Source organism: Dendropsophus ebraccatus, chromosome 9 (genome assembly GCF_027789765.1).
Source record: "Dendropsophus ebraccatus isolate aDenEbr1 chromosome 9, aDenEbr1.pat, whole genome shotgun sequence".
NCBI classification, from domain to species: domain Eukaryota; kingdom Metazoa; phylum Chordata; class Amphibia; order Anura; family Hylidae; genus Dendropsophus; species Dendropsophus ebraccatus.
In genome coordinates this window covers 50,541,475-50,566,894 of record NC_091462.1, presented here as the reverse complement: position 1 = coordinate 50,566,894, position 25,420 = coordinate 50,541,475, and the positions used below count along the sequence as shown (strand labels likewise).

Below are 25,420 nucleotides of genomic sequence, written 5' to 3'. Positions count from 1 at the left end.
CCTACAGTATCTGTAATGCAAACTTCTCACAGTCATGTGACTAATCACATGACTTTGACATAACTGAAGTTCCTACAGGCCTTTCAGCTTCATCCTGAGTAAAGCAAGATTCACACAGCGTTTTTGCAATCCGTTTCTTTTTTCATCAGTTTTTTGCAAAAACGGATGACAAAAAATGCATGCATTTGTGTGCATCTGTTTTGTTTTATTGACTTCCATTGTAAAAAAAAACGGATCAAAAAGAATCCGTTATTTTTTACGGACACAAAAACGTAGCTGACACTAATTTTGTGTCCGTAAAAAAAAAACTGATCCGTTTTTTTTTTTACAATGGAAGTCAATGGAAAAAGGAATCAAAACGGATGCAAAAAAACAGATAAAAAAAAAACAGATTGAAAAACGCAGTGTGAACCCAGCCTAAGTTCCAAGGGGCTTTTACATGCAGGAATTTGGTGATTCACATCACCTCCAGCTTCCTTTCCTGCTCAGCACTCATCTCACTGATCAGTATCTGGCAGGAAAAGAGAGAGGACTGTGCAGCGATCAGCATGTGCACAGGTCACTCAGCAGTCCGGAACTTTAGGAAAGTAGTCAGGGTGATCTGACATATGAAAATGTCAACCCGCCCTTTCTGTGCGGAATATAAGACATTTTCTTGCTATAAAAAGTGTCTTTTATAACTACAAATGTTATGTGTAATTAATATATATATATATATATATATATATATATATATACATATATTTGGCTTCATTAGTATTCTGTAAAAAATATCCCCATTAACTAGAGATGAGCAAGTAGTGAAATATTTGGAGAATTTGAATCGAATAGGCACCAATATTCGACTATTTGAACGAGTATTCGATCCCATTATAGTCTATGGGAAAATTTTTTGCGACACTTGGAAATCAAAATTCGACCACTTGGAGGTCACCAGGTCCCTCATAAAACCTCCCTAAATGATGCACACACCTCCGGAATGACACTGGAACATTAGGGGGAGCATGCCTGGGTGCAACTAACACCCCAAAATCGCAGTATACTGCCACTCTCCTCAGTTGCGAAGGAAAAATATTTGCGAACGCTTTACGAACATTTATGGCAATGTTCACACATTTCGTTCGTCTTTCTTGCGCAGTGTTACATGCATGATTCCAATGTGTGTCCGCAGAGCGTCATGTTATTCGCGCGTATCACACGTAATGCTGTACGAATGTTACTGGAACAGTATGTATGATGTGCCTTTTTCTGGGTTACTGGAACAAATAGGTATCACATGCCTTTTACTGGGCTACTGAAACAGTACTCAATCGAATCGTATTCGCTCATCTCTACCATTAACCCCTACAGCTGTCATTTATCCTTATTTGCTTCTAATTTATATTTCATTGTTTTCCCTAGTTCACTAATAATGATATTTATCATTCACAAAAAAGTATCTGAGTACGGCACTACACATATATCCAAACAGGACGCTAGGCACACTGTGTGAACGGCATAAATAGATAAATCAGACTTTCAGGGTGGTGCTCCATGTTGAAGTAGATCCAGTCACAAATTAGCAGCATATAGAATGTAAGAACATGGCACTCACCATTTGAAGTCTTCTCAATTTCTTTATTTTCATACATACAAATAAAGTGCGTGTACAGGTCTGTGAGAGGACGCCCTTGCGTTCACAGCGACAGCTGTTTGAAACAGCTTTCGCTGTGAACGCAAAGGCGTCCTCTTGCAGACCTGAACACGCGCTTTATTTGTATGTATTAAAATAAAGAAAATGAGAAGACTTCAAATGGTGAGTGCCATGTTCTTACATTCTAAATGCTGCTAATAATGATATTACGGATGGAGACTGGTATTTAACCCAATTTAGTAATATTGTCTTTTTTTGCAGGCAGTAACCCAAAGTGTACAATGTGTAATAGTAATAATACCTTCTTCTTAGTCGTTCTTACATTCTGATTATAAAACAAATAGAGCCATTTATCATGTGGAAAATGAGCAATTGTCACAGAATACACTGTATCTTCCACTTTAAACAAAAAATCGGTAATTTCCTCACCCTCCCAGAAGCAGCGAATAAGTAAAGCTTTAATTAACTTACATCCAAGGCTTTAATCAAAAATATATATCCTCCAATGGAATGCTAAAATCTCAATATGTCCTATTAACCGCATTAAAACAACATTTCCCTCTAATTCACGGATATAATCATTCTGTGTTATAATTCCCCACTGTAAGTAAGAAGCCGTTTCATATACGGATAGCTACAAACTAATTCCTTTTTTCCACCTCTCAGAATAACAAAACTCTCCTTTTATGATCTAATTTTTAATGAATTTACTACCATATTACATGCTTAATATAATAAAACCCCTCAGATAAAAGAAATCAAAGTTATCTTTAAAGGGATTTTCTGACAATGAAACCTATTTTCAACTGTCTAACATATGAAGATACTGTCTATTGGTTATTTTAGTACCTTTGTTTTCTTTTATGCTTTCTTTCTGCTTCTGATTCAAACTATCTGCTCAGTTTTCTTCACTATCTCAACTTTCTGTCTATTGTATATCCTTTAACTGACTTCCTGCTCCTGTTGTACACTCTAGGTGTGCATTCAGTTAACTCCCTCCCACTGCACCTTCTTGACTATAACATTACTCAGGATACCCACAGGAGCCTAACACATAGCAGAAGGTTGAAGTTGCTTTAATTCTGAATTATAGTGTCCAACATAAGCAGGAAATCCTTGAAAGGATGTACACTAGACAGGAAGTGGGGCAATGAAGACAACATAGCAAACAGCTTGCATTAAAATTAGAAGGAAAGCATAAAAAATAGGTTTCATAGTTGAAAAATCCCTATAAGATGTCCTCCATCAGAAACTATAAGTTTGTTAGGCTGTCTATATAGTTGCATAGTGGTTTAGGTGAAAAAAAAAGGGAAGAGTCCATCAAGATCAACCTATAACACTACTGTCTATTAAAAGGTGAAATTATTGGCACTGCTCCTGCCTTATCATATACCACAGTGAGATAAGTTCACACGGAGAAAATGCCTGCCAAACATACTCATGGTGGTGCTCAACTTCTGACAAGTGTAGTACATAATGAATATCCTACCAAATGAGGAAAGTGAAAGGCACTCAACATATTCTGATATCTTCTTTATTTTAGGGTGGCGCATACAGTACACATATGCAGATACTAAAGCAGGCATGGATGCCAGCACACTCACATGGTTATAACTGTTTTTATTTGGTACCAAGAGAGACATCCCTTTCTAGTCCCCATGCTCGTAGTGATTGACTTTAAAGTAGGCCCGTCAATCTCACTACTCGAGCTTAAGTTGTGGATACTGTATATTACTTTTAAGGAATTGATAAAATGGGCATCTAATTCCATCCTTCTTTATTCCTATAAATAACTAGGACCATCAGAAAATGTTGCTCAGTGTCTACCATGAACATAGGTTCTTCTCTTTCCCCCCTCCCCTTATTTAACCTATTACTGGCGCTTTCCTTTGCTTTTAACAGTTGTATTCTTTTTCACAATCTTATTTGTATTCTACGCATATGTATACATATATTATGCCAATCTTTCCCCCAGGAGTTTACGTTTATATTTGACGTTTTGGTTGATCAAGGATATTGGTATGTAGGATTCCGGCAGTAATGGATCATTCCAAGTACTTTTATCCATGCAATTTCATTAGAAAGATATGTGTAATTGTCCTTTCATAATTCTTTGATATACTGCCACAAGATTGTTCTTTATGTCCTCTTGTAATATAAAAGTAATGTATTTTTATTCCTATCTGGGCCTGATTTATTTCTTGGGGATTGCTTGATGCTTTTAGCTACAGTATCTCCAATGCCATTACGGAGGTGTTCAATTTTCTCTGTAATTCCTCTATTAATCCAGGTATTTCACTTAAATATGTATGTTCTGACCTCATCCTATCATCTTATGGTAAAGAGGTAGATAGTATCTATAAAACCCATTATTTAATGCTTTAAGAACATTACAAAACTTTACTTCGTTAACCTTAAATGCATGAATATGTGGATTATTCCTTAAACCCTCAAAAAATTGAAAAGGATCCTCCCTGACTTAGTCTAGCATTTAGAATTTGACCTCTTCTGGACTTTTTGTGGCCATAAGGATGACCCTATCCTGCACCCGATCCATTGCCTTCCTATTATGTCTAGATTATATAGAGTGCAGGATTACATTTATATTTATTGTAAACCTCTATAGTTTTCATTTGCCTTCCATGCCAGTATTTGATTTCAGTGTCTGTTGAAAGTTTTCCATACAAGAGAGACAGTCAAGAAATGTAAACAAGTAAATGGCCAGCTCATTGAATACTACTATTCTCCATATCAAATACATGTCTTGGCATTTGCGGCTTGCTGTTGCACTTTGTGTCTATAGTGTCTATTGTGCAAGGGGCGCTGAGGAGAAAGGAGAAAGTTTTTTGTACTTTTTCATGTACTTTGTAGTTTAATCTATATGGTAATGAGGCAGTTTGATTCACTAGGGGCATGACTACCACCCTCAGGGCACCAATCCGCCCGGCTGGCCATCTCTTCTAATGAATACTGTCATCCATCATTACAGAGCACTGGATGAATAATAATTTACAAGAGGTGGATTGGCTGGGGCACATTGGTAGTAGTCCCACCCCCAGTGCACCAAACTGCCTGATTAGCATATGTATTAAACTGCAAATTACATGAAAACTTACCTTCATTCTCAGCGCCCCTTGCACTATAGGAAAACACTAGCAGGTTAGATGCTTCTAGCCTGTGTCTTCTACTAAGTCACTCACTATAGCCAAATAACTTATAGATACATTTTTTTTCTTCTATGAAAAAGTATAATTCCCATTTTCCATCATCCTCTCTTGAGGATGATTTCACTTGCAATGTCAACCATTCATATATAAGAGAAGCACTCCAGTTTTCTTTTCCAGCTGATAGAAATATATATACTTAACCTACCAAAGAACTAGTCATCTTATCCATTTCTATATGAAACACATAAGATTCTTGAAGTGCCAAATCATTTTTTTTTTACAATTTCTCATGTAAAAGTATCCCCTTAAAATCTTGTTTGTTTAAGTCACTACTAGCATGAAAGGAACAATAAAACAACTTTGGTAATGTCACAGCAGAAGAAAAGTAGTAAAAAGTGTCAACTTTGTTTTCTTTTTATTAATAATCATTATCGATTTTTAATTGAAGTCAATGAAATGCATTAAAATAAGGAAATGAAACGACAGCCGCCCCATACATATATTGTATAGAATAACAGATGTATTTTTAGTTGTTCACACACATTTTTTTTCACCGTTTTTTTACCCCCTTTTCTTTTAAATTCAATGGACCTTCAAAAAAGAACTACACACAAAAGGACCTGAACTAGAATAACAAACCAATAGCCGTCATCATACTAATGGGCGCCCAAAATGCAAAATGCCGGACAAAATTTAGTACTCAAAATGATGGATGTCATTTTGAGCCAAAAAAGACGGATAGAAAAAACATAGTTGAACATATCCACAAGGTATTAAAAGCTAGTGTACAAAAGTATGTGATATTAGGTTTGATAAAATCCTAAACATGCTCCTACTTCACCCCCCCCCCCTCCTCATCTTCACACGGAGGAAATATAATAAAGGATTATCTCACTTGTACCTAATCAATCAGCACTTGTACCTAGCAGGTGTATGTCCCTATAGAGGGAGCCTTGGGGAAAGCAAAATCTGGTATTTGCCTGTTATGGGAATTCCACATAGTAGCAGACAAAATAGGAAAGAGCACATGAAGTGGGGGCGGGGCTTAGATAGGTGGTTATTTAATGATGCAGTTCTAGTGATTATAACAGAATGGCACAATGCAAAGCTAAGAGAAAGGATGTTCCATATACATGTGCATCACTATGGTTCATCTTGTACATGTGAGTGAATAGAAGTTGTATAAAAACAAACATAATTCCTGTCTGTGTCAGATTTGATGTAATGTTCCAAGTTGAATTCAGAGGAGAAAACGGTAACACTGAAAGCAATGTGTGAAAACCATGTTTTCCACAGAAGCTGTTCTGGAAACATTCCTAGAACTGCTTTTTTTATACATAGACATAAAGGTTGATCACTGCCAACAATGGTGAAAAAAATAAATAAAAAAGAATAACATGTATCGATATGTATAGTTAGCTTTTTTTTCTCTTACAGATGTAGTTTTAGGGGAAGCAGTAAAAGCAGTAACACCCTTTCCCTTGTGCTTAAAGCGTAACTGTCATTTCAGGGTCATTTTTTAAAAAAACATTAAATATCAACAGTACAAGCGATTTTAAGAAACTCAATCAATCTCCCAGCCTCCCCCCTCACTTCAGAAGCAGCAGGATTTCTGTCTCCATTATGTGGCTACGGAGAGGAGAGGGGCTGTTAGGAGTGACTGAGCACGGAGCAGTCTTGCAAAGCACAACACCCTGCAACCTTCTCTCAGTAAGTTCATAGATAAGCACTGACCTTTCTGACCCCAGAATCCTGCGGTTTAGGTGCCCAGAGAGTCTACAAACAGCTGACCTTCATGTCACCTCTTCCTGCTCCCTCATCTCCCTCAGCCCCTCCCCCCTCCATAAGGATAGAATGGAGAGAGCAGAACCCGTCTTCACTTGCTTCTCTGTAATGAAGACGTGTTTGCCTGATAATGCACAGATAAGAAGTCAGGGGGGAGGCTGGGAGATTGCTTCTTGAGTACAGAAGGAGGCTTTTTTGGCTGATAAAACCTATTACAGAGTTTCTTAAAATCGCTTATACTACTGATTTCTGCAATAAAAAAAAATATGACAGTTACGCTTTAAGGGGTCCTATAGACCAATTTTAATGGAACACAGTAAGTGGAGAGTTTGCACTGGAAACTATAAACAATTTAAAAAAAATAAATAAATAATGAGGTGAACTATTGGCCTTCAGTGTTATAATAAATGTACCTATTACTGGTTGGTTTAAACAAATGAACATTAAAACGAACCAACCTTTCCAGTTAAGCTACAATCCATGGAGGGAGCACTATTTTCCAAGTATCCACATGTAGCAGCTGGTCTCACATCAAGTAAAATGAACCTGACAAATCCATTCTTATGATTGACACGCAGTGAATTATTTAGAAGTCACACTTCTAAATATTTCAACCAGTGATGTGGGTTGAGCAACTGTAATCAAAGTTGTGAAGTGTGAGACGGTGCTTAGGAGATGAAGGTCCTCTGGTCATCACATAAGAGAACATTGATGGAAACCCTCACTGGTGGCCTTTAGTTTACTGAATTCTGACTAGAGATGATCGAACATCGGAAATTTTCAGGTTCAAACTGGAACCTTGGGCTTATGATTCCCACTGCCTTCCCGTTCCATGGGGAGCCTAGGTAATAGGCTGTATCCCTGTTTTCCAGGTGGTACTCGGACTGTCTCCACCTTCCCCACGGAACGGGAAGGCAGCGGGAATCAAAAGCCAAAGGTTCGAGTTCAAATGAACCTGAAAATTTTCGCTGTACAATCATCTCTAATTCTGAAGTGTTGGGTGAAGTTATAATAGTCCAAGCCCTATTATTTTTGTGAGAGTTACCCATCACACAAAAGAGAACAGTGGGGCTAATCCCAAGGACAGAATTGGAAATCTGTAAAATAGATTATATTGACATTATCTGTTCCTTGCTTTGCTTTCTGAAATGTAAAAGTAGGCTGTGTATTTAGCCTGTATACCATTAAGGTGTCTGTATACCTTAGATGAGTGTTAATCAAATCCACCACCTGACGGGTTCAGACAACAGTCTGCGGTGTATGACGGCCTTTAAGGTGACATCCTGTCTGGCCTCTCCATCATCAAAGAAGACTTAGGCATGATGGATTTTCAACACCTAACTATGTTTTTGGAAGGATAAGCCAGCGCCATAGCCATTTAACTGTGGCTTACCACTCCTCATATAGGAAAGTTCATGTGTATGAAGATGCATACACATGATGTGAGATAACTGTCACCTATACAAACATTCAGCCGGCAATCATTGAATAAAAAATATCTGTTTAAGGGACCTCAGGACCTGGATTGAAGGGACAGAAAAACAGTGTGAGCCCTAGTGCTAGGCCACCCAATACTGTCCCTGCCTATGTTCTGGTCTTGCACTAGGCCGCAAGCAACAACTGGGTAAGTGAGACACAGTACAAAAAACAGTAGGCAAAAATGGAGGTAAGAAGGACAAGCAAAGAGGTCAGAATCCAATAAAAACACTTAAGCCACAAGAGACTATGGCAATCAAAGCCGCAGAGCACAAGTGAACCTCCGATATGATGTTAACGTCTCGGTCTAGAGAGTGATTTAACCAGCCCTCTGACATCCAGACCCCACAGAACAAAGACTGGCAGGGGGAACTGAGTGGTGAAGGCGACTGTCTATCACCACTCAGTCTAAACTATCTGCTAGGACTAGAGATATCAAACAAACCAACACAGGTGTGGTGGAAATCTGTCAATCACCACACAGCAAGTATTAGCATAAGACACAGTTCAGACTGGTGCAAAGGAAACATAGAAATCAGGCACTGAATCACGGGCAAAAGTGCAGTCTCAACAGAGGACCGTGCTTAGGTCTCAACAGGCATGGACATGACAATATGGCTTCTTTAGACATGTTAGTCAAATCCACTACCCAGAGCAGCAGTATAGCTTCCTCAGCAACCTTTTTGTCTCAACCCCCCTCCTAATAGTCTGTAAGCTCTTTCGAGCAGGGCTCTCACCCCTCATGTATGGATAATTATATGTATACCTCTGTAATGTCTGATTTTTGACTTTGAATGTACCCCAGAATTATAAAGTGCTGCGGAATCTATATAAATTATTATTATTTTACATTATTATTATTAATTTTTATCTTATAATAATTTATAAATTTTTATAATAATTATACATTTTTATAATAGTTTTTTTAAATAAATTTTATTATTTTTAATTATTATTAATTATTATCTATAAAAAAATATTATTATCATTAGGATTTTTTTTTTGTAAAGGCAATAGGTCTTCCACTTCTTAGGGCTTGCCATGTGGAAAAATATGGCTGACAATGTAGTAGTTTTCAGACAACTTTTGCCTGTACCAAACCTAATGATAGAAGAAGTCTGAAGGACAAACATTGATTTTACAAATCAAAGACTGTACCAAATTACTGGTCTTAAGGATCCAGGGCACATTGTAGATTGTAAATATTATTGTAGAACATCCCAATCTGCAAAGCGTACAATTTTACATAAAGTAGACTACAATAATTATAAAAGTTTTCTGTAACTTCTATCATATCTCCACAGTCATATTTGACTTTAAGTAGCTATTTTTCCCTAATTCATGGCTCCATTGTTTAAATACCTTTCATATTTATTTCTAAAAGAATCTGGAAGAAAGGTAACCTGAGGAGAGCTATGTATCCCAGTGATCTGATCACTTATTAGTACAAGGAAACAATTAGCCTGAGATAGCAGCAGAAAAATGATTCCCGGTTAGACACAGCAATGATCTCCTAATGAGTACTCTTATATTATCTTAACAAGCTCCAGAAAAGGAAAAGAGAGGCATTAAGTTATGCAGATGACGCTAATAACTAGTTGCTCTTTCGTGTATCTCTCCGAGTTGGATTATTGTTTAACCTTTGTGCAACTTCTCATTTGGCAAAAAGCTCATAGAAAATTCTTTAAATGGGATATGTAGGTAGAGTGTCTTGCCCCGCCATCAATGCAACAAATCAGAGCCTGACGCTGTCCTTTCTATGCTCTGCAGTATAATTACATAACAGAAAACTTTAGTCAATTCAGCCAGGAATTCTAGCTACTATAATGACATGTAAATGAGCGCTCACAACACATAATGGTGTCCCAGCAGAGGTAGCATACATTGTAATGTGATAAGCATTGCACACTTATAAATCTCTGCAGAGACACAATAAGAAGTAATCAAAGAGATAAAGAATTAGCACACACAAACATTAAGGCTCAAGAAAAAAAAAAACTGGTCCTATGGGTTCCATGCCAGATGTGGCTCCAGCTGTCTTCCATGTTTTCTTCTTATTATGCTAATCCACTTGAGTGACACCATTAATTCATAAACTTTAACAAATTAATTAAAGTACATAACAAGCCTCAATAATGCAGCTACTTTAGGGGTTGCTTACACAAAGATACTTTCCTACTTGTAGGGTGTCATGATTGTACTTGCAGAGGACTCAACCATGACTGGGCCTGGCATTAAAGGGGTACTCCGGTGCTGATAAAAAAAAATCAATCAATCAAACATATTTTTTACATTTACCATCCCTCCGGAGTCTGTCTCCGTTTAAATTTCCCACTGTTTGCAGGACCCTGAAGTTCCAGTTGCTGGCTTCATTTTTTCTTTACTTCCTGGTTTGGGCATTCCCATGATGCACTCCTGTGATGTCTAACTGACTCTGTAAAACTGTTATATTTTTTAACCAATCAGTGCTGAGCAACCTGAGTCATCTGACAAAGGGAGGCTTGCTTAAAGCGACTCCGTACCCACAATCTGTCCCCCCCAAACCACTTGTACCTTCAGATAGCTGCTTTTAATCCAAGATCTGTGCTGGGGTCCATTCAGCAGGGGATGCAGTAATTGTCATAAAAACAACTTTTAATCCGGCAGCGCTGTGTCTAACGGCCGGGACTTACATTTGTATATGCATTAGGCTGGCACCACCTCTATGTCCTTCCTCCCCACCCTCCTCATCATTAGGAATGATCCAGGAACATTTACTGCTGTTTGAGCTTTGCACAGGTGTATTAACGATCCAGCCCATGTGCCGAACTGCCACAGGTGGGGAATAGGAAGCAATCTGCCTGGAGTATTACTAAAGATGAGGAGGGACGGAGAGGTGGTGCCAGCCTAATGCATATACAAATGTAAGCCCCGGCCGTTAGACACAGCGCTGCCGGATTAAAAGTTGTTTTTATGACAATAACTGCATCCCCTGCCGAACGGACCCCAGGACAGATCTTGGATTAAAAGCAGCTATCTGAAGGTACAAGTGGTTTTGGGGGGGGTCAGATTGTGGGTACGAAGTCGCTTTAACCAGGCTTAGACCCGCCTCCCTCTTGATGATGTTATTGTCAAAAAATGGCTGCCACAGAAAAATCTGGGGTCAACAGTCATTAGGTAAGAATGAGTTTACTTCACATGCAGGGGAACAAGGTTGGAGCAGAGAGCCACAGGGGTATTTAGGCCCACAGCCTACATGCAGTCAGGAGCTCAGAATCCAGCAGAGGCAGTGCACTGGATGAAACTGCTCAGCGAGGGAGGAAGGGGAGGTGAGCTGAAGAATTTTTTATTTATTTATTTAGTTAGTTTAGTTAGTACCTACTATATATGTACAATATGGCAGTCTCCTAACTATTATATACCAGCTTTATGGGGCGGGCGTACCTACCTAATATATATATATTATATACCTACTGTACATTCATATTTTCTACCTACTGTATAGGGAGAGTCTACCAACCTATGCTATATAGGAAAGAAAAAATGTGTGTGGAAACAAAGGGGCACAATGTCTGTGTTGTAGCACAAAATAGTCTTATTAATGTGTAAAGGTACAAAGAGTACCTATTACTGTGTGGAGGTACTACTACTGTTTGGGGGCTCTTTAACTCTGTGGGACTCAAAGGGGCATTATTAGTATTTATGGGGCACTATTAGGCTATGTTCCACATTGTTTTTTTCCTCTCCTTTTTTAAAAGAAAAAAATTATGTCAGTCATTTTGAGGATTGGCCACCTGTCAGTGCAATGGCAGCTGTTGGTACGTTATGCTAAAGTCCGGTGTTTAATGTTTAACACACTGTGCGCATTAGATGGCCATCATTCCATTGATTTTAATGTGTCACATTGAAGTCTATTAAATTGCGGCAAAAACAGACTTTTCTGGAGTTTTTTTTAACATAGTGTGAACATAGCCTTAATTTGTAAGGCACTAGGAGGAGCTACTGTATATTACTGTGTGGGACCTAAAGGGTCCATTCTTATGGCGCTAAGAAATCTTATTGTACAAGGTACTAAATGGCAGTAGTATAACTAATATACATCTAACAAGCTACTAACTGAGTCCTGTAGAGTCTGCAGTGTAGCTTTTGATTTTTTTTTTGCACAGCGTGGTCCAATGTTAGGGGGATTTGGGGCATTATGGATTTTCACTGCCAGAGCCACTGCCAGAGTAGTCAGGTTCCACAGCCCATTTGGATTTTATGTTATCTCTTTATGTTGGATTGCCTAAGGAATACAGTCTGTTTCTATGACAGTGAAAAAGCTGATTACAATGAGCTTCTTGGCAAGTGCAGAATAAATCAGCGTATAGTACTGGCAATAAAACAGGAATCATTAAAAAGGGCTGTGGCATTGTACCCCTGTGTACACCTTTATTAAGTGCATGAGTTATGTCTCCTGCCACGAGTGAATTAAAAACTTATCTTATAATATGAATAAACATTGACGTAGTGCACCACAAGCCCGACAAACCTATGACGTAGTGATTTAGGAAAAAAAACATTACTACATGTGCAGATTAATAACCAGCTAATCTGACATGTTTCACCACTAAATGCATCATCCTCAGGGATTCGTTGCACCTAAGGCTATGTTCACACAATATTTGTATATATTGGTAAAACCACGGCCATTGTACAATGTCTATGGAATCCCGGCCGGAGCGTATGCACATAATATACACTTCGGCCTGGGATCCCTAGCGGAATCCCTAGCCCACCGCAAACAACTAATATGTCAGTGAATAGTGGCCGCAGAAAACTTGACAGTGCACACTAGTGGGGAGTTCTGATGCGGGCGTGCACAGATGCGCCTGCATCAGAACTCTGCTGGGCTAAAGATCATCTGGCCGGTATTGCAGTCACGGAACGGCCTGTCTCTCACGCTATGTGAACATGGCCTTAGGCTAACTGCAGGATAAGGTTATGTGCAGACTATGTATTAGAACGTCCGGTCTCTGAAAAGATCATCCCAGGCGGTACTGCAGTTCCGAACTGATGATCTTTTTGGCCGCAGGGTTCTGATGCGGGCACATCCGTGCGTGCCCGCATCGGAACTCTCCAAAGCACACTATGGAGCGAGCGGCCAGAGCCGCCTGCTCCATAGTGTGCACTGACATGGTCTTCTATGGCCGCTATTTAATGAATAGTGGCCGCAGAAAACTGACATGTCAGCTGTTTGCGGCGCCGCGGGAAATCCCGGCCGGATCATATACTATGTGTATCTGCTCCGGCCAGGATCCCATAGAGGAATAGGCAATGTATGTTTTCGTGAAAAGTATGGCGGTTGTTGCCGATTACAACAACGGCCGTACTTTTATGAAAACATACGTTGTGTGAACATAACCTTACAGTGTATGTGACATTTTGTGTTGGTGCAATCCTTTTTATTGTAAAAGTGACCAAGCCAAGGCCAGCCTTGATCCTCAATAGTGCTCTTTTAAACGTCTTCCATATAATATTGTTACTGCTTTGCTTATTGTGTGATAAAAAGGCCAGGATGTAATTGGATAATGTTATGTATCATTCAGAATAATGTATAAACTGATCCTTCTTGGATGGAATGAGAACATCCCTGGTTCTCATGACAACGCACTTTCATGACAACCCTGGAAATGGAACGGAATTGTTACAAATGTACTATTGTTACAATATAATTACAGAGTCATTTATAAATATCTTATAGTGATATTTCATCCTGATCATTTATACCTATTCTGTATGCAGAATGTAGGTCTTGCTGTTATCTTGGGTATACCCCTACTGACTTTCTTAGACCTGATACAGGTCACCAGGGTTGATGCCACAACGCTGGCCAAAGTTTTTATTTCAAATACTGTACTCCTAATATAAAAATGTTCATAGGTTCTGTGGAAAATTGTAAATTCTTTTTCATTAAATGGACCTTCAAAGCATGGCACCTCCTTCTATAAGGAGCTCAGCATCAGGTCACAGTTCTCACAAAATCTTGACTATCCTAGATTTAGCTAAAGGGGTTATCCAGGATTTGAAAAAAATGTCAACTTTCTTCCACAAACACAGCATGACTCTTGCTATTGCAATTAGGCTTATTCACTTCAATGCATCTGAGTTGCAAAACCCCAACTAAAGTGGAGACATAAGTGGTGCTGTTATTGGAGGAAAGCATATATGTTTCTGTAAGCTTAAACAACCCATTTAAAGAGGTACTCTACTGATTTCTATTTATTTATTTTTTCAAATCAACTGGTTTTAGATGTGTAATTTACTTTCTAAAAGTCTTCCAGTACTTATCAGCTGCTGTATGTCCTGCAGGAAGTGGTGTACTCTTTCTGTTGCCACCTCTGTCCATGTCAGGAACTGTTCAGGGCAGTAACAAATCCAAAAAGCAAAACTCTACTGCTCTGGTCCTACACAACTTCCTGCAGGACATACAACAGATAAGATTTTTTTTTTATAAAAGTATATTACAAATTTATATAACTTTCTGTAACCAATTGCTTGCTGGGATCAATTCTTTGCTTTGTTTAATCATGTGAGTGATTATATACAGATGTGGTTCTAAAAAATATTAAAGGGGTAGTCCACCAAAAAAAATTTTCTTTCAAATCAACTGGTGCCATAAAGTGCCAGAGATTTGTAATTCACTTCTATTAAAAAATCTCAAGTCTTCCAGTACTTATCAGCTGCTGTGTGTCCAGCAGGAAGTGGTGTTTTCTTTCCTGTCTGACACAGTGCTCTCTGTTGCCTCCTCTGTCCATGTCAGGAACTGTCCAAAACAGGAGCAAATCCCCATAGAAAACCTTTCCTGCTGTCCAGACTGGAAATAATACAACTTCCTGTTGGGCATACAGCAGCTGATAAGTACTGGAAGGCTTGAGATTTTTTAATAGAAGTAAATTACAAACCTCTGGCACTTCATGGCAGCAGTTGATTTGAAAGAAATTTTTTTTTGGTGCACTACCCCTTTAAGGCTAATGTTTTATTACAAAGCTTCTTTGCCAGTCCTTCTAAATCAGAGAACATTTTCACTGTAAGTGTTGTTATTTCTTGTAGCATCTAGCGTCTGAAATTAGAGCCAATCAAGAATTGGCACCCCAGAACTTTCCTCACGGTAACTAGTTTGTTCTCCGTTTGTTCCGCCTGCGCTTGTTAATTGAGTTTCATGACTCCTTTTCAGCCGCACACCCAGGAATATATGGTGCCAAAAGGTTAGTTTCTAGGTATTATTGGTGACCCAAACTTGTATACAGTATAAAGATACAGATACATATGTTTCTGCTTATGCAATAAAAAAAAACAGGTTATGCCTAGCTGGTCAACTCTGTCCATTGCTTATTCCTCAAGAGCCTTGGTCACAAATTGTATTAAAAACTTAGCAATGGACTTGATTACGGACTTTGACTTTATCTCAGGGGAAATCTGTTGATTTGATGATGTGTTGCAACATGTGTCATTTTGTTCTACTCTCTCCTTTGCCTAATGCCAAGGAACTGTCTTTTCTGTTTATAGACCACATCATATGGCTTCATAGCATCCCCGACAATGTTGTGTCCGACAGTGTGTGTATATGTGTATGTGTGTGTGTGTGAACGTATGTTTTTGTATGTATGTGTGTGTATTTGTGTGTGTGTGTGTATGTATGCATGTGTGTATGTATCTGTGTGTGTGTATGTATCTGTGTGTGTGTGTATGTATGCATGTGTGTATGTATCTGTGTGTGTGTATGTATCTGTGTGTGTGTGTGTGTGTGCTTGAGGGGAGTGCACATTCTGGAGAACTTTCTGGAGTTTTCATTGTCTTTCTTATCAGAAAAACCCAAACTTAGGACGAGTGTGGTGCAGTTTCTTCCCTAAAACCATTGCTACCACTGACAAACTGCACGTCTGCATAAAAGCAAAATATATTTCCCCACTGTCCACTGCTGGCATAATCAGGGTCTGCGGGGCCTTGAGGGAATTGTAATTCTTAGCTATACAAGTGCAGGCGACTCTCCTGCTGTGCAAACTGCTAGGTTTCCACTGGCGAATGTAGGAACTGGCCATCAAAAATAAAGATAAAAACAACTTGGTAAGAGCCTGAGAACATTTTCCAATATGTTGTCAGCTATGAGATGGGGTACAGGTGAGAAAAAAACAGCCTGAAGACACAGACAGCAGTAAACAAGCTTATCACAGATAAATACGTTTCCAGCTGTGAGTCTGGAAAAATAAAAAAATATACCTCAAGTCTTGGGGATTTGTCTGCAAAGTTTTTTTTTATTTTTTTTATCACTTGTTCATTTTCAGTTTAAACGAAGCTGTTTTATAAGCTCTCAACTTCTACTTGGAATACATCACAAGCTGCTTTAAGGGGTCTTGCCAAAAAATTCTCTAAAGGTTTCAAAGACAGTGAGGAGGTGTCTCCTTGGTAGCTGCCACTACTGACAGATGGAGTCTTAGGAAAAGGAAGGAATGCTGAGTCAGAATTGACAATTTTGCTTTAGCTTGTCAATAACTCATTGTCCAAGGCGGAGACCACCAAAGTCGCAAATTGTCTCTTTCGTTGGGGCAGGGCAAGTAACCAAGAGAATTAATCAGAGACGGGAAGAGATTAGATTATATCAGAACAGGAACATGGAGGATGACCTTAGGCGGCACAACATCAAAGTGACAACAGTAACACCTGTATTTCCTCGGTATAACTTTCTTTACAAAAGAGAATTCATCACCTATAATTTGTTCATTTGTGTCCTTATAATAACTATATGGAAAATTCTGAGAGTTTATTGGGTAATAAAATAGTGACTTTATAAAAACCCTTATCTTCATATCATATGGCTGCTGTCCACTTATCTTTATGACAGTTATTATTTTATTTTTTATTTTATTTTTTTTTATATTCAAAGATGAAATTTTATAGAGTACATTATTAAAATTACAATTTTATCCAATACATTTCAGTCAGACAGACAAAATATAATTTCCCCTTTACCCTCCCGCTATAATGTGCCTGCACTTACACTCAGCTATACACACTGCTGCTATAATGTGCCTGCACTCACACTCAGCTATACATACTGCTGCTATAATGTGCCTGCACTTACACTGCATTCCCACTGCTGTATAGAAAAGTTTCTGTCACTGTCCTCCTGCACAGCTCTGTGATTCTTACTTCCTGATTGGTGCATGCTGACCCCCCCCCCCCTTCCCCAATGCTGTCATGTGACCACAGAACTCTGACAGCACCCCAGCTTCTCTATTCTAGCCAGTTTTACTTAACTACTGCATTATGGGAATCTGCAGTTCCATCCTGTACCTACAGTTTTTTCAGGTTTATGCACTTACTATACATTATACTCCACATGCTGATTGCTATACTGTACAGTAACCTCTAATACAAAATATTCAGCTGTTTCTAAATGTTTGTTTCATTAGTTTTACATGTTATTCAGAATGAAATTTTTTTTGGGTGTGGAACCAATTGTCTGCATTTCAATGATTTCTTAAGGGAAAATTTGCTTTGGTTTAAGAGTGGATTTAGATTACAAGCAAGGTCCCGAAACGAATTATGCTCGTAATCCAAGGCAACACTGTATATACTACTTGTAATATTTTAAATATTTAAGAACAGTATCTAAATATTGGAAACCAAAACTAATTGGTGTCCACAGCTAAAAAATTATTGGTTCACCATAAGTTCTCATATAACAAGAAGTTAACGCTATAGTTCCATGAAACAAAGTGAGCAGTTAGGATATTGACAGCACAGTGTGCGGCAATTCTCTATTCCTCATGAATGACGGCAGCTGGAAAACACTAAAATATGCTTAAGTCAATGCACAGTAGTCAATAGATTGGGAAAGGGCTGTGTGTGAGAAAGACAGGCAAAGTAAGGGAAGGCAAATGATGATATATGAAGTTAATAGGATTATTACAGTTAGTGTCCCTGTCATTACAAAAAACTTTTGCCATGTCCAAAAACATGTGAAAAGGTCTGATAGGTCTGGGCATGAATGTTTAGACCTCCCCCCAATCTCTATATATACCCATGGAAAACTAAAATTATATTTGTAACATTGGATTTTGACGCTAAATTTGTGGATTCTCATGTATAAAAATGTCCTTAAAAAGGGTAAAGTACCTGTCTTTAGAAAAAACTTTTGATATTTCACAGAGTCTTGTCAAAAGTTTTGATTGGGGAAAAAAAGCTGCCGTGCATTTCTCTCCCTGCTCTATGTTCATCTGACCTTGACGGCCCCATAGATAGGTCAGGCCACAAAAGGTATACTTTCAATCAACGTGTAATGAACTACAAGTACATACCATTTAATTTAATTGACTGTGGTGCCCTATGCACAAAGTACAATGATGTCACCGGGGCAACTGGGTTTTTCTATCTTTGCACACCCAGGTAAAGTAGTTTTGTCAGGTGTCACAGTTAGTGAAATTAGCTGCTGTGCCCTACTCCAGCCACTAGGTGTCTCACCCGCCCTGTGCACAGCTGCAGTTCAGGAAAGTAGGTTTAGCCTGCTTCAGACACTCTCACATCACTTCCTAGTCAGTAAGTTAGTCTAGTTCCAACTAAGGAAGAGATAACACCTGTTTATCCAGTGCCATCCCTGGGGTAACCAGAGTTACAGGAGTAACCTCCTTGCCTATGCCGTGGATTTCCACTTCAGCACAGTCACCCCTTAAGAAGGTGAGAGAAAAGACTGATCCGCAGTAGAGATGCAAGAAAGCTGCTTTCTACTGACTATGCTCGACTATGTAGGAAAGCTTCTACTAGTTAGCTTCACCAAGAAATCTGGGACAGAGGGGCCTATTCTACGGAGCAATAATTGGCCGAATCGGCCCAATTAAGCCAATTATCGTTCCATGGAATAGAGACAACCATCAGCCGATGATCGTGTCATCAGCTGATTGTTTATTTAGGTTAAAACGTAAAATCATCGGGCACCCACCGCGCATTGCTGCGTGGAATAGCATTGCGCAGCGGGCGACCTACAATCTCACAATCACCATACATTACCTACACATGTTGCAGGGCTTCTCCTGTGCTCCTTCTACCTCCAGGTCCCTCACGCAGCAGCAGCTTCGGAGCAGCCTGTCTGAGCTGACAGACCACTCAGCCAATCACTGGCCAGGACCACCAAGGCCAGTGATTAGCTAAGCGGACAGTCAGCTCAGACAGGCCGCACCAAAGCTGCTAATGCGCGCGGGACCGGGAGGAAGAAGGAGCGCAGGAGAAGCCCCGCAACATGTGTAGGTAATGTATGGTGTTTAAACAAGGACTGTAAGGACATCAATAACGATGTCCCTGCAGCCCTCGCTAAACAATTATCGGGCCGTGGAATAGGCCCAGTAAACGAGCACCGATCTAGAAGATCGTTGTTCGTTTACATTATTGATCAGGCCCTCATCGGCCCGTGGAATAGGACCCTTAGACTAACTCGCAGGGCGGTCACCAATACTGATAGGCAGAAAGCAGTCAGATAAGAAAGAATTATAAAGATGAGTTGTATTTTGGAAAAAGGCTGTAAAACCCCTTTAATGAGGGTGGTACTTTATCAGGAATCCCCTCTATATAAGCCAGAATGATGGTGTGCCTCTGAAGAGTCAGCTCCCCCTCTGGCCTGCCTGGTCCTTGCAGTGCATGAACAGTGACTCATAACAGCTGGGTAAGAGAAGCCTTTGGCTGAAACCTAATTCCTGTTATATACCAACGCTAGTAAATGTTACTTGTTAATAAAAAATGTATTGCTATCTTGTAATACCAACAATAACATTGTGATATAAGTTTCACATATCTATACTATGATTGCCTTTTAGGTTCCAACACACAAATCCCACATGTTCTATTGAACTGAACTGTAATCACTATACAACCTTTCAGTGATTTTAAATTCTGTTTAGTAGAACCACATGGGGTCCAGGTGCTTGGCTGTCATAGGAGCCCTATGGTACAGCTGTAGCAGCTGTGTTATCTGGCTATGTGGTATTGCTATCAGTTTAGTCATTCTGTAGGAAGTGGTAGAACTATGTAATGTGGCACGGGAACCAGAAATTAACAAATATTTTTAAGTCTAGCCACAAATTTTTGATTAGATTGAGGTTTAAAGTCTGAATGGGAAATGTAGCCATGTCCTCTGTTCCTGAGTTAGTCTTCTATTTACAAGTCAAAATCCTGGCTTGAAACCCTAAGCTGGTATATATATAAATGAGTATGTGTGCAGCTGTATGCTCATGAAAACAACCTCAAGAAAAAAAATCTTTAAATGATTTATACCGAGTAAATGGCTAGATGTTGTAGACTAAACATAGCAAATAAAGGTGAAATCACATATAGACACACACACACACACACACACACTCTTTTCTCTGACCACCCACAAAGTTCCTATTACACAGGGCTATCTCTGGAAACAAGTGAGCGCCGACCTGCAGGTCAGCACTCGCATGTTCCTTATACCCTGCTTGCGGTTGCCACTATTAGACACTGGGGGGGGGGGGATCTGTGCCATTCCGATGCAGTTAGTCTTGTGCTCCACAGTCCGGTGAGACCACTAGGAGCACTGCCTGCCTCCATATCACTGATCCAGCCCCACTCCATTCATTATGCTTAGAAGGGGCGGGCCAGCCAGATCGGCGCTATGGTGGCAGGTCGTGCTCCTAAGTGGTGCCCCAGTGCTCCTAATGGTCTCATCGGACCGTGGAGCACACGACTAACTGCACCGGAACATCACCGAGAAGGAAGGTAGGAGACATACCTTCCGGCTTGGCGTCTCCTGTGCAATAGGGACATATCAGCTGGTTAGATTTGTCTAACCTGCTGATAGTTCCCCTTTAAAAAGTAAAATGAATAGACGAACAGTATGACTGAAGTATGAGCTTGATAGATAAGACCCATAGAGTGTCACATGTGTACGTTCTATCACTCCTGCACTTCATATGACAGCAGTATGAAAGCTAGGCAATCTAGTAGAGAGGCAAAGCTTCTGTATCTAACAACACAGAGAAACTATCTCAAATATTGAGAAACTGCAAAAGATATTTAACCCCGAAGGACATCCCATCTGTGTATAATGACTAATTTGTTGAAACATTCAAGCCTGAAACCACCGAGGGAAGGAATCACTGAACTGCAGACATTGGAAAAGGAATTGGAAGCTTTGCTAATGCTCACTGCCAGTTTGTGTGATATAGAGCATCAAAGCACAGCATGAACTAAATCCAGCTAGAAACAGCCTAGTCAGTAAATAACATGTATTGCTGCCTCACATCTGCTCCACCTGAGGACACAGTACTTATTATCAAGGTAAGCTTGGTTGCCAGGTCTTGTTTGTTTGTCACTTTTTTTTTATAGTACAAATAGTACAAAAGTCTGATGTCAGTTTTCTGCAGCCACTAGTCACTGAATAGCGGGTGCAGAGAACCTGTCAGTGCACACAATGGAACGTGCGGCTCCGGACGCACGCTCCATTGTGTGCAGCGGCGAATTGGGATGCGGGCGCGCACGGATGCACCTGCATCCCAATTCATCGGAAGTGAAGATCATCCGGCTGGTACTGCAGTACCGGCCAGGATGATCTTCTCTGACACCGGCCGTTCCGTGACCGGTGTCTAACGCCATGTGAACATGGCCTTAGGCTATGTTTACACAACATATTTATTCAATTAATAACGTCAGATTATTGCAGATTCCAACACCAGCCGTCATTAATTGAATAAATACATTGAATTTATTTCTATGGAATCCCAACTACAGTGTATACACTCTTTATACACTCAGGCCAGGATTCCTTGTGGCCGCACCGAAAACTGACACTTTACATTGTTGGCTATGGTTAATTGGAATGTGGGCACACATGAATGAATGAAGAAATTCAGTTTATCCGGCCGATACTGCAGTACTGGCCAGGATGAACGTCACTGACGTGTAACAGAACGGCCAGTGTCATACATAGTGTGAACCTGGCCTTAACAATCATTTAAGGCCGACCTTTATAATAATTTTTGAGGATTTCCTAACAGAATATGGAGATCTGAGCTGTGGGCTGATGAATGGAGGCCTATACCCTCCTGCAGGGTCTTCTGTATATCATCCATGAAGTAACACAGCACTACAGGGAATGTGTCATCAGAAAATGAGCTAATGTTCAAATCAAGTTTTTAACATAAACTAAACCACTAAAACTAAAATTAAGTGGAGACTATGATCTCACAGGTCACAGAGCATGGCTAGAAATTTCTCCTATGGCACTACATAATGTCGATTTCAGTCCATTCTATGTCTATGGGGCATGGTGTAGGATATTTCTATAAATGCTGTTTAAAAGAGATCAAAATTAAATTATAAAAATGGACAGAAATTCATGTTCAGCAACCGCAGTAGCACTCTATGGACTATGAGTAGTGTAATAAGTAAAAAAAAAAATTACATCTGAGATATAAACCCATTAAGAAGATGTAAGTAAGCATTCCAGGTTGGGTCCATATTATTAATTAATTCATTTATATATTTATTGTTGACCTGTGGACATGCTGGAACATGATGGGAATATTTTCTTCAACCTAGAACTTTTTAGAGAAGAACAGACACAGCCTTTTCTTATTGTGTCATGAAGTTGGCGCATTGATAACATTAGACTTATCACATAGTCTTACTACCCAATCAATTAAGGGAAACATATATAAAAATGTAAATATAAATTTTAAACATCTATAAAATATACATTTCAAACCCAAAGCTTAGTGGTGCAGTGTGGTTTCCCAGGCATGACAAGTGCCTCCTAACCTTAGTGCACTAGCCCAGTGGATGGCTAATGCTCTATATAACAGATGACAGAGGAGGGTTTTAGTCCAATACAGTTGCCTTGTGTTTTTGTACTATTTTAGCTCTTCTTTGGCTTGCTGGCTTTACGCTGCATTCAGGGGCGTAACTACCACTGTAGTGGCTTCTACGGGGCCTGTCGCATCAGGGGGCCCGGTGGCCCCTTCTTGCAATACACCAGGTCCCCTGAGCCATCATGATTTGCAGCACCCGGTGGACGAGTGGGCCTTTAGGTGGCTGCAAATGTCCCTTTAACCGCAAATGCTCCTGACAAAAATTTATAGTTTAATGTTAAAGGTTGTGTGTGTGTGTGTGCGTGTGTGGGGGGGGGGTTATCAAATTTCTGCTATATGGCCCAGCCATTTCTTGTTACGCCCCTGGCTTTATTAGACTATCCAGATGTAGACTATACACTGTGCATATAGAGCAGGAGAAAGCTGGAATTTTATGAATGGGATGAGTAATTTGGAGAGTGGGTCATCCCCTAGATTGGGTGATATAACCTTCAACAGCCATGTGATCCCTTTCCCTCCTTTCTCACCTGTGCACATTTTATCTTGAAATTTTGTGTCCCTAAGGATTTTGTACCCAGGACATGCTCCCCTCTTGCCCCACCCAGACTACACCACTGCAATAGGCAAATGTCTGCTGACAAATCATTGGAGAAAATATAGTAAGCATGCTGTTATTACTCACCAGACTTCCTATAGAGAATGATTTCTGTCTTAAACTCCCTCTTTTCATCCAGAGCTTTCTGAATTTGTACCTTGAGTTGCTCGCTGGTTTCCTGGCCGTACAGAAACTTACAGGCACAACTCTTCTGCATCACTTCAGCCCGAGCAAATCCAGTCAAGTCACAGAACCCATCTGAGCAATAGACTATGGGGAACAAGTTCAGCACCTGAGCGTTTCCCAAGACAAAATTGCTATCTAAAAGAGACAAGAAAATTGGAGTCAGTAAAGGTTTTCAGAGGGCGCTCCCATAACACTGGTCAACAGCCAAAAAGATTCCGACATTAAAACAGTTGAACTTAACTAATTTTGGGGTGCTGAGATTGAAAATAATGTTCAAATTTTGAAATTGGCTCTAATTTTCAAAATGTAGACGTACTTTCTATATTTCTCACAGCCTGTGAGTGATTCAGCTCTGTATTTGATTATATTCTAGGGGTGATTCAGTTCTGTATATGATTATATTGTGGGGGTGATTCGCCTCTGCCTGTGATTGTACTGTACTAGAGGGATAAAGCAACCATCCATGTAATTGTATTGGGGAGTCTGGCTGTCTGAGATGTGATTCTGCATGGGGGTAAAGCGGCTCTGCACATGATTACACTGGGATGGTTACTGGGGGCTTTAGATGAAAAACAAAATGGTCAACAATGCTCAAGGATTTCCAAATTCACAGTCCACTTGATGACATACTTGCCTGAGTTCAATAAACATAATTAATTTGTAAAAATTCTTAGATATGCCTGTAAATTTTAGTTGATTTTAGATAGAACTAAGTTTCCTATGATTTTGCTTCCTTATGATTGCAGAAGTAATAAATATGTCGGCTATTATACTGTATTCTATACAATTCACAAAACAGTAAAATCAGAACTCTTCGATATCATAGAAACTAGAGCCAATTAACATTTTTCCTTGTGACATTTGAATTCAGCACATAAAAATCATTAAAAAACTGCTAATTTTATTTATGATCCAAACAACTTTTGAAAATTTGTTGACCAGTCTAATCATCTACTACCAGCTTTTCAAAAACTTTCCTGAAAGTATTAGATTACGCAAACATGGGAAATGAAAAAAATAAACATTTTGTTATCAATATAACCAACCTGTAACAGGCATTGTAAAATAATGACACCCATGTAGAAAATATATCTGTCTAAAATGTCATAATCTAGACTTACTCCCCGTTTTCCCTCTTTATTCCTTAACTTTTTGCTATTTTCTGTTTTGCATTAGGCTATGTAGACATCTGCTTGTATCTATATTTGCACTATGTTTCTATAACTCTTATGGAGATTTAACTTTCTCAATAGTGTAGCAAGTTGAATGAGGTTCATCTGGCAATGGAGGTATGTTCCTAATTGGCTATAAGGAGGTCAACCTGAAGGCTGATCCCCTCACAGATGTGGGGGATTAAGAACACAGCTAGTTTATTGGTGAGAAGTGTTGAGCAGAGAGACCGAACTGTTTGGGTTCGGCAACGTTCTCTAAACACGGACAGCATTTGACTCTTCTCTTAACACTACTGGTGATCTGTTCTTGGAAGCAGCATGGTGAGTTGTTCTTGGAAGCATCATGGTGTGAATACTGATCTGCTGCTGATCATCCTGGAGGCTGCAATCTACAGATGGGTGACTACATCTAAAGTGACTACAGTGTAAAAGCAGAAACAGGACTGTATGATTTTTTTTGGACTTTTGTTTATGTGGACTGTAAAGCTTATTCCTGCTTGTAAGCTGAAGAAAATCTGTATTCAGTTTGTGAAGTCTCTATGCTTGGTGAAAATAAAGCTGCCGAG

At 39.6% G+C, this 25,420-nt stretch overlaps 1 protein-coding gene across 1 annotated transcript in view; it reads right to left on the bottom strand.

Annotated features, from left to right (window-relative positions):
- Positions 1-25,420, bottom strand: part of LOC138802096 (voltage-gated delayed rectifier potassium channel KCNH8-like) — a 340,813-nt gene that overhangs the window by 164,798 nt on the left and 150,595 nt on the right. The window contains exon 2 of the mRNA XM_069985236.1: positions 23,584-23,817. Coding sequence (XP_069841337.1) covers positions 23,584-23,817 — 234 coding nt within the window. The remainder of the gene's footprint in view (positions 1-23,583; positions 23,818-25,420) is intronic.